This window comes from Alnus glutinosa, chromosome 4, assembly GCF_958979055.1.
Source record: "Alnus glutinosa chromosome 4, dhAlnGlut1.1, whole genome shotgun sequence".
Classification (NCBI taxonomy): Eukaryota; Viridiplantae; Streptophyta; class Magnoliopsida; order Fagales; family Betulaceae; genus Alnus; species Alnus glutinosa.
In genome coordinates this window covers 6,754,734-6,765,407 of record NC_084889.1, presented here as the reverse complement: position 1 = coordinate 6,765,407, position 10,674 = coordinate 6,754,734, and the positions used below count along the sequence as shown (strand labels likewise).

Genomic DNA, 10,674 nt, shown 5'->3' with positions numbered 1-10,674 from the left:
ATAATTTGAACAGTCCTTTTATCATTGCACCACCCCCATTAAGTTAGTCTTTCTAGCTTTGTGTGAACAAATAGGCCGGGCTCTAGCAAGAAATTTCTAACCAAAATAGAACACAAAAAATAAAAAAGCCAACTTCAAATCAACTAGTGTCTTTGCCATCTCCTTTGCTTTGAGAGCTACCAATGCAAAAAAAAAAAAAAACAATACCAAAAACCAACTTCAAATCAACTTAGCCTGATTCCTAATTATTTAGGGTCAAAACGAAATTCTGTGAGTACCAAACAATGGGCAGCAGCCTAACTCAGGTCAAGCAAAAAGCAAATCATGCATTGTTTGTTTACACCACAAGAAGCATCCTTACTATATATTGTTAATGAAATTGGTCAGCTAAAAACTGAATCAAAAGAAAATGAAAAGTGTCAAAGTCAAAAAAGAAAATGGATCTGCTCGTTTCCATATGTAAAACAAAAACAGCACTAGCCAAAAGGCTTTGCAACTACAATTGAGAGAATATTTTACTCATCATATTACACATTTGTATAGAACAATGAGGAAAAGGGGGAGACATCATGTGGAGATGCAGAACATTATATGCTCATATCAAATATATTTCAAATGGCTTGTGATCCAACTGCAACGCCAAATAACTTTGATTTTTTCTTTTCATAATCGAATAACGGCCAAATGAAAAGTTATTCCTTTTTTTTTTTCATGAAGGGGTGCATGGCGCTGGGGGGCAGGGGGGAGGATATCAGGTCTGAGCCCTCACTCTTTTACAAATTGATCACATCACAGGGTAACCTTAAGGGTCACACTGGTTTATGTTCACTTTCAAACTTGAACCATTTCCAATTTGCATACATACTTGCTTCATTTTCAAAAGGTAAAGCATTGGTTGGAAGGTGCGCCAACTTGTGAGGGACTAAACCAGCAGGTAGCTTTTCCCTGTACATCTTTGCCATCACTTCAGCCTCGGCAAATACTTTCTGACAAAATGAAGTAATTTTCTCAATTTAGGAAATTGGATAGAAGTAATGTATAGACCATCTATGAAATCTCAATTCCCAGAAAATGTTTTAACAATATCACAAATACCTCTTTGTTTGATATAAATAGGCCGGGCTCACTTTCAAGGTCAGCAATACTGCAAACCACAAAAGCAAAATTATCATTAACAGTTACTTAGTGCCACTATTTGGCGTTACTGAAATTTCCTGAAAGAAAGAGGTTCGAAGAGGTAATAAAAAAAAAAAAATCAGTAAAGGCAGTCTCTTGTTCATTAGAATGCAATGATAATGAACCCAAATCAAACTCATCTTTATATATTCTGGAACTCCATGGTTTCCAACATCATAAATAAACCTCCGTGACCATCAAAATTATGAAGGAAATGCAAAGCTAAACAAAATTAACTTTATATTACTAAAATACAAGCACAAAACTGGTAGGTAAATATTATGGTGGTGATGTTAATTCCTGACCCAATTCACTACAACCTACCAATTACTGCACCCAGATACCCATAATACTTAAATAAACTACCCCCACAGTATTTGTATTACTATAACCACCACTCAACATTTCAATATCATAATTACTTATAACACCCTGGATACTTGCATACACTACCCATATTGCATATAAAGATACGCTGAAGAAAGATTTAATGTTGACTTGAGTACTCGCTAGTACAAAATGATTCCATTGTGTCCTAAATTGCATAAGAGGCACAAATTAATCCAACAAAAAGATTAGATAACATAGAATTATGACCCTATGGAATTTATGAAAGCCCATCTCAAATCCTACAATGATCTTCAGTAAACAAACAAGAGGCCCAATTTTTTGCAATTAATTCCAAAAAGAATTTGGCTCATAACTTGTTGCGAAAAATGGAATAATCTATTTACCACAGGGATATCCAAACACCCTTCAGGAAATGTTCTTTAACAGTAATGTTAGTCCGATTGTCTGCACTTGAGGTACCAATACTCTACAATAGCCAGCAGCTTGGAATAAAAGGACACCCCGCATTTTAAATAATAACGTTCCAATCAACACAATAGGAGTCACCACTTAGTACTCCTATGCTTGGGGTTCTTTTTCTTTTGTCAACTGTTAAACGTATATCGGCATTAGAAAGAAGCAGATGGAATTGCAAATCTCCGAGGAATTCAAACTTAAGATTTAAAGTTTCTCCATTATATCATACTCTTTTGGATGCCATAAATAATTCACATAAGTATGATCCCCGAAAAGAAATATACTCAATTGAGTTTATTTTCCTTAAACCAAGAAAGCCACATGCTCAGGTCCTCTTTAATGTGCTTAAACTTCTAAACATGACGAATGCTGTCTTTTTTGCACCTTTCTAACTTACACAGTGCAAGTATATTGGGAATGCAATATAGTAGAAGTAACTAAGCTTGTAGAAAGGGAACATGAGATTAAACAAACAACGAGAAAAGGTGGGGGAGAGGAAACCACAATCAATACCATGTAAAATAACTAGTTATTGCAAAAGTTTAAGTTGATAAGAAATAATCAATTTTATCATTTCATTAATTTATTTTTTTTTATATGTCATCATTTAATTAATATCCTGATAATTATAAATCAAAATAGGAAGAATTATCTACTGGTGACATTAACCCATTAAAAATAAAGGGCGTCTTCCTAGAGAAACTATAAACAAACATCAATTCGAGCCCTTCGGCAAGTTCATATAATTATTTCTTCCTTCCAAATCAATTCTGGCATTAATGAATGTGTTAATTCATTAGTTACCACCATCTAATTCATAAAAAAAAAGTACGTTCCAGATAGCCGGTGAAAAAAAAATGATTATCCTTTTACACAAACACTAAGGAAAAGCTTTTGTTACATCAAAACATGCACGGGTTGGACTCAGAAACCCAGCAACTCAATCCTTAATTACCTCAGAGATATTTTGTCAGGAAACATTGACTTCGCAACCAGAACTTTGACTTTCTCGTCAACTGCAAGTAAGTCACTGACTGAAGTAATTCGGGAGCGGGTGATGTTTGAGACATGCAACAACCCACTGTGAAGCATTGAGAAAGTTTAGGACAGTGCTCCACCATTGATAAACAAAGTAGAACCAAAAATGCAAATTTTTACATCTATGGAGAATCAAAGCCAAAATGACGGAAAGAACAGAAGAGAATTAAAGCCCTGTTAACTCAAATGGTGCTAATTAAAATTTGCAATGCCCGTGTTGATCCATTAATGGAACCCACCAAAGGTCCTATATAATAAAGGAGGAAAATGAAATTCATATATGGTTCAAACATCCTTAAATTAGAAGGAAAATGAAATTCATATTAGGGGATTAAAGCTAAAATTATATCTACTGATTGTTCCCTAGAGATGCAAGAAAGCATCTGTTGATTAGGAATAAACCAAAGACAAGTTGTTTAATTTCAAGTCAGCAGGTATTTTGGTAATGAATCTTCTCTATTTTATACTGGTTTAGGTTTAGTGTCAATCTTGTTTAGTCATATATAGTCTTTTCCTTGCCTAAGTAGAAGTTTCTAATACAAAGAGTTTCCATTTCATGTTATTTCAGCTTCTATTCAAGCAAATATGTAGAGACAATAACAACTGTGATTAATAATAATTCTGTGCAAATGTGCACTATTTTAGTGGCTAGACACCATTAAATATTTCTACTTAGACTCCTAGAAGGACTCAATAACGGCTTTCTACTTTGCACACTTAGAAGGACTCTTGTATTTCAAATTGCATTGCTGCACAGCCACCACCAGACAATCTTTACATTGACCTCATCTGCAAAATCCTATCCTTTGTCAAAAACTGAAAGCTGCTATTCTAAATTTACTCTTGTTGGAACCCAGAAACCTTTAGTCACAAAACTTAACCTGCCATTGTAAAAATACTCTTATTCGAACCAAAAACCTGTTAGTTCCCCACTTCCAGAAATAACTACAACACTTTCTTCTTATGCGGTGGCATAGGTGAAGAATTTAAATTTCATCTGGTTAATTGGTCCAAGGTTTGTTCCCCTATTTCTAGTGGTGGTTTGGGCATCAGAAATTTGAGGCTTTTCAATAAAGCTCTCTTAGGGACGTGGCTGTGGCGCTATGTCCATGAGAGAAAAGCTTGGTGGAAATCTGTTGTGGATGCAAAGTATGGATCTATTCGGGATGGTTGGTGTTCTTTAGATCCCCCTGGGTCTCACGGAGTGGGGCTTTGGAAGAATATTAGGAAGGGATGGAGTTCGTTTTGCAACCATACAAAACTCATGTTGGGAAATGGATCTAGGATCCGTTTTTGGGATGATGTGTGGTGTGGTAAGGTTCCTCTTAAGGAAGCTTTCCCAGTTTTGTATGACATTGCGCGTGACAAGGATACTCTTGTAGCAGACCATTTGGTTGTGGTGAGTGGGTCTTATCAGTGGGATGTTAGCTTTTTCCGAGCGGCCCACGACTCGGAGGTGGATGTTTTGGCCTTATTTTTCTCTTTGTTGTACTCATCCAGAGTGAATTATGATGGGGAGGATAAGCTATGGTGGTCTCCTTCTCACAAAAGGAAATTTGATGTTAGATCTTTCTATAAGGCTCTTGCTTGCAAAGAGGCTATTCATTTTTCTTGGAAAAGTATTTGGCGGACCAAGGTTCCTTTGAAAGTGGCTTTCTTTGCTTGGACGGCAGCGCATGGGAAGATCCTTACTTTGGACAATCTTAGGAAGAAGCGGGTCATAGTGATTGATAGATGTTGTGTGTGCAAAATGAATGGGGAGTCAATGGATCACCTTCTTCTCCATTGTGAGGTAGCACACGCTCTGTGGAACGCCATCTTTAGTCGTTTCAGTCTGTCTTGGGTTATGCCTCTTCGGGTGGTAGATTTATTCGCTTGCTGGTGGACGGGTGGCAATCTCGGAGTGTTGTCGTGTGGAAGATGGTCCATTGTTGCCTTATGTGGTGCTTATGGAGGGAACGCAATGATAGGCAGTTTGAGGACAAAGAAAGAACCATTGAGGATCTCATTTCCTTTTTCTTTCATTCTTTGTACTCTTGGTCGGCTGCGTTCCTCGCAACTTTAACGTTTAGTTTTAATGATTTCCTTGTATTGTTTTCTACTTCCTCTTAGATGCCTTTCTTGTATACTTCATGTGTACTTGATTGCGCTTTGCGCTTTTTAATGATATTTCTCTTACTTCTCAAAAAAAAAAATTACCATTGAACTTATAATTGATCATTATTGAATTTTGATTAAATGATAATTTTATTCATTATTGGAGGGATACAAGAGATACAAAAGGGACTTTTAGAATTACTCTATGAAAACAGGATAAACTGTTGAACGACGGGGCCTGACAAGTATTAGCTTTGAACCAAGAAGGAAAAAGGATGAAAAAAAAAAGTATTCTTTTATGAGATGTCTGGTGGCCTGTCTTTGGTGGTCAAACTTTCATGGTCTAACCAGATGAAATTTAAATTCTTCACCTATGACCTTTTGGAGGGACACAAAAGGGACTTCAAGAATTACTCGTTTCTATATTCCAATAGAATGCAAAAAAATGAACTCAAGAAAATGCCAACTGCACTGAAACATTTTTTGTTTATGTTTTTGCCATTTTCTTTTTCTTTAGACTGCAAGTTCTCTATGTATCACAGTATCACTTATAAACCATAATTTCTTTATCAAGTAATAAACAGATAAACATGTAAGATTTTATGATAGAGTGCTAATTCTATATAATAATGCAGAGGGAAATAAAAAGTAGACCATAGGGCAAACTAATCATTGCCAATTTTATGATAGAGTGCCAATTCTATATAATAATGCAGAGGGAAATAGAAAGTGGACTGTAGGGGAGGGCAAACTAGTCATTGTCTGTGATACACCATCTCCGTGTTCCTAATTGTTCCAGAATCAGCAACTTTCTTCACCACCACAATGTCTGGGAATTTTCAGCATCTTGGTATCTCAAATTTCTTTCGTTTTCCAAATTTAGCATTTATGTTTCTTTTTTTTCACATTTATGTTACTTTCCTTCTACAGGAAAACTCCACACACCATCTTTCTGTTTTATCTCCTTGTCTTGCTGCTCTGATCTGAACTCGCTCCACAGAATTTTATTTTTTTACAAATGGAGAAATCAAGAAAAATAGGCACATCCAACTTACTTCCAGTATAAGCTTCCAAAGTAAATTTAAATAGTTCTGTACCTTCTGTTAGTCTCGCCTATCCTTATCTGAGCTCCATATGGGAAGATCTTTTTAACAGTCCCCTCTAAAAGTGTTCCCTCTCTAAGGTATAACATTTCCTGCAAAATTATGTACAAAGATAGCAGTCCCTTTTAGAAAAGTAAAAAAACAGAGAAAACTGAAAAAGAAATACAGAGAAAAGAGTTTTGCAAGCGACAAAAGAGCAAGAGCACCACAAATGCTATAAGAGAAACTGACCCAAGCTTCCCTCTCACTCAATATTAAGTCATTTTTAGTCTCATCTATTCGAGTAATCTTCACATGTATCCGGCGTCCAACCTACACCAGCAAGAAACCAATTATTTCTAAAAAGCAAACAAGGATTGCATTGAACCTAAGTGAATATATAGACAAACAGAGCATAGTGAACTAAGTTTCCAAACCGAATTATCAGTAAAGCCAATATATCAATATGTAATGTTTTGCTCTTTCCAACTGGATCCCTAGCTCTTGCATTAGGCCCTAGAATAAATATAGTAGCCAGGCAGCTTACCAGAAAACCCAATTTCGTGACTCCTTTTGGTTTATAGATGTTTATTTACGTTATAAGCAATTATACAAGTATCGAAATTCTTACTTTCCATTTTAATTTCACATACTGGTAGTGGTAGCAGTATTTGCTGTGCCCAACTCGACCCCTAGCTCCGGCATTAGGGCATAGAATAAATAAATTAGCCACGCAGGTTGAGTAGATGGCCCATTTTTGCAACTCTTTTTGATTTAAGATGTCTACCAATGTAGCAGTAGTAGTAGGTTGCTCAGCCCCATGGACCACTAAGACCACCAATTCTCTGCATTAGGGCGTAAAACAAATATAGCAACCAAACAGTTGACCAGATGACCCATTTTTTCTACTCCTTTTGACTTAATAACCTTGTTAGTAATGATAATAACAACGCAATCTTATTATATTTTAAGTAATTTGAATATATGCTTTAGCTAATAATAGATATAATGACTGAAGGAGTATATTAGCTAGAGATATTAATTCATTAATGGTAGTTTTTCAAACGAGTAGGAAGAAATAATGGCGTCAATTTGGACATCATGGTTTTTAACTTCTACGTAAAGCAGTCTTATAATAATCTCTCTTGAAATGCACACCTCAAGCCCCACCCCCCCCCCCCCCCCCCAAAAAAAAAAAACACCATTCTGACTAGGGGTGAAAATGTGGGCGGATAATAGCCGCCCGCATCTGCTATCTACACCTAACCAATATCCGCTCTCCACTATCCACATATGCGGATGCAGATAACAAAAATCATTATCCGCATATGCGGATGCGGCGAATTTCCTTTATATACAATATATATTTAATTAAATTCACTAAAACGTCATAACCGCATTCGCATCTCCATATATTATATATATTTAATTAAATTCACTAAAACGTCATTTTGAATTTAGTAAGTTTAGGGAATTTAAGTTATGTTAGGTTTTTTTCACTTTGATCTTAAAGTCATACCTCACTACATTTACTTTCTTTCTTTCTTTTTTTCTTTTCTTTGGGTAATCCAAATCTCGATTGCTCTATGAGACAATGACCATCTATGGCTGATAATCGTGAATTATGTAACCAATGAAATCTTAATTTATTTAAGCTTGCATATAATAATAGCCACATTATGTAATATTGCATATAGATTTATATAGTAATTTCAAACGCTCATTACCTCATATGCGAATATCGGATAATAACTGCATTTAATAACAGTGCAAATGCGGATGCGGATATTGCTAATAACCGTATCTGCATCCGCATTTTCACCCCTAATTCTGAGATTCTCCCAGTGAACAGTGAATGTCAAGGTTACCCAAAGCCTTATTCTTTTCTTTCTTTCTTTCTTTTCCTTAATATTTTCAAATGGAGAACTTAAACAAGACTAAGACAGGGATTTTATGTATTAGTCTTGCCTTAATTGCCTCGGTGTCATACCCTACCTTAACATGGGAATTGTCGAAATTCCAAGACTACACCTCTAAACCCCAAATATCCATATAGCTTCAAAAGGCTGCAAGAACAGAACAAGTACTTTCGATTCTGACCGTGCTCACCAATATTAGCACAAATGGCCCCCCACCCAATACTAACAGGTTGTAACAAAGTCGATCCTCAATTGGGCCTTCAATGGTCAGTGACAGTAACCAAATAAATGACACCTTCCTTGATATGAACTGTTTTTACTTGCCATAATCTGCATATTGTCTGAATCTTATGCATTTGACACATCAAAAATGTTCCAGTAATTCTTATAACTTCTCCCAATTATGCATGATAGCCTTGTTGATTGAGGGGTTGAAGGCATCATGCACAGAGAAAACACAAACCATTACCTAATAAGTTGCTGAATGATAAAAAATAAATCTTTAAAAGACAACTCACATTTTCTTTCAACTCAGTGAAGTTGTGCACCCTATTTAATAACTCAGCTTTTGGAAGAAAAGCTCGCAATCCCTGCAAAGTAAACATCAACAAATGATAGCCATTGACAAAATGCATAAGCACATACACACAAATCAGGCATACAAAAAAAAAAACCCAACCTCAATTCTCGTAAGAAGGCCCCCGGTATTCCACTCTGTTATTTTCACCTCGATAGGTTCATTGAGTTGTTTTATCTGCTCAGCATAAAACAAAAGATTTGTTTCCCATCGTCAAATAGCATCTATGAAAGACTACAAAACTAATAGGAGAACTCTAGGTAGCCATACCGTTGCAAGGAAGATGAAAATTATAGTTTTATTGCTTAATCAACCTCGCTTTATTTCACAGATTATTAATATTGTATTCCTATTTATTTTTATCAAAAGACTATCTTTGCAAAAATGCTTCCACAACGTTTTGACATACAACATATTCCCAAAGAAAATTCCAAAAACAGTCATGTGCAAGCTCTAGATTCTGCATGAAAGTTTCCAAATCAATTAAACAGAAAAGTAAAAAAGCAAGAAAAGAACCTGCCTCACTCGATGCCAAGAAATCCGCCGGAAGAATCGTCTAGTTGAAAGCAATGGCCGACCACTAAGCGTTCTCCCAAGAACCTCAGCGAACAAAACAGTTCCAGTCTCCACAACAGGCCTTCCAGGCACCAGTCCCCCGCTTAAGGCCCCATCATTCTTCACAATTCCTATCTTCCCCCGAACCATGAACTCGTTGGCATCCTTATCGGTATCACACAACAAGTATTCCATCTCCTTGCCATATAGGGGAAGCACCTCCTTTGTCAACATTGTACCCAACAAGTCCGCCCCTACATTCACGTCAAGCTTATTCTCGTTACCTGAAACCACCACCCCAACCACAAAATCACCGGGTTTAGGCTCGTAGTACTCAATACCGACCTTCTTAGCTTCCTCATTCCTATCGTCCACATCACTTTTTTCCTCTAATACACCTTCCTCTTCTTTCACTTCTTCCCCAGAATCTCTCCCCTTGAAGAACTTCAAAAAAGGCGCCAAAGCCTCGTCTTTATCAGGTTTTTCAGATTCCTTGTCTAATTCTGAGGCAACCCCATTATTTATAGGCACTGGAGAAGGCTTATTTAGCAATTCAAGTTCTTCATTATCTTTAGTAGCTTTACTTTGAGGCTTTTCGGGCAACTGGGTAAACGAAAAACCATCAAAAACCTCATTTTTAGAGCAACAGGAAACATGGGTACCTCCCCCAATGGGAAAATTCTTAGCAAATATCAAATTTTGAAGAGACCCAAAAGTGGAAAATGGTTTAGATTTGAAGGGCTTTGGAGCTGTGCATTTGGGGTCGCTCGAAAATGCTTTGCTTTGGACAGTGTTGTATACAACAGTGAAATTCTTAACAGGTAAAACATAGTTGGGGGAGCAAAGCGACTTACAGGGTTGAACAAGAATTGGCATTTTCTTATCCAGCGCACCTCATGAGCTTTGTTTCTTAGACCTTCGAGCTTGGAATTGATCTTTCTTTCTCAAATACTCTGGCCTTTCGCGGCTTGTTTTATCCGTTCACTGCTTTTCTTACTCTCTTTTTTAAGCGTGTGGTATCTCTTTCATTTCGTCTCCCGTGCAATTAGGGGGCAGGATTCGTCTCAATATCAGGCCCTGTAGGGCTCTTTCGGTTTGGCCCAATTTTGTTTTACGGTGTGCTTGGGCTCAGACGGATACGATATGTGCAGATATCAAAGGAAAGAGTGCATGACCGCTCTTACTCTTCGTGACCACCAACATTATCATACTTGTATAATGCTTCGTTTGTTTCGTTGTAAAATATATTTTAAAAAAAGAATGACTATTTTCCGCATGTTGGGACACTTTTGGTTGCTGTCCAGATGACAGCTCCTAGAATAGCACCTTCATGTCTGAGCTAGTTAGAGGGAGTCTGGCCTAGAAATCTCACCACCTAGAGTTGGTACCAAGGTTGTATGCCTATAAAAGACCAAAGCCCAAG

At 36.9% G+C, this 10,674-nt stretch overlaps 1 protein-coding gene across 1 annotated transcript; it reads right to left on the bottom strand.

Annotated features, from left to right (window-relative positions):
* Positions 1-432: 432 nt before the first annotated feature.
* Positions 433-10,248, bottom strand: LOC133867156 (protein PIGMENT DEFECTIVE 338, chloroplastic). The gene is made up of 8 exons (XM_062303853.1): positions 9,213-10,248; positions 8,799-8,873; positions 8,638-8,709; positions 6,453-6,533; positions 6,216-6,313; positions 2,939-3,064; positions 1,096-1,144; positions 433-986 (listed from the first exon to the last, which is right to left on the bottom strand). The coding sequence occupies exons 1-8, from the start codon at positions 10,125-10,127 to the stop codon at positions 810-812; spliced, it is 1,593 nt and encodes a 530-aa protein (XP_062159837.1). The 5' UTR covers positions 10,128-10,248; the 3' UTR covers positions 433-809.
* Positions 10,249-10,674: the final 426 nt, after the last annotated feature.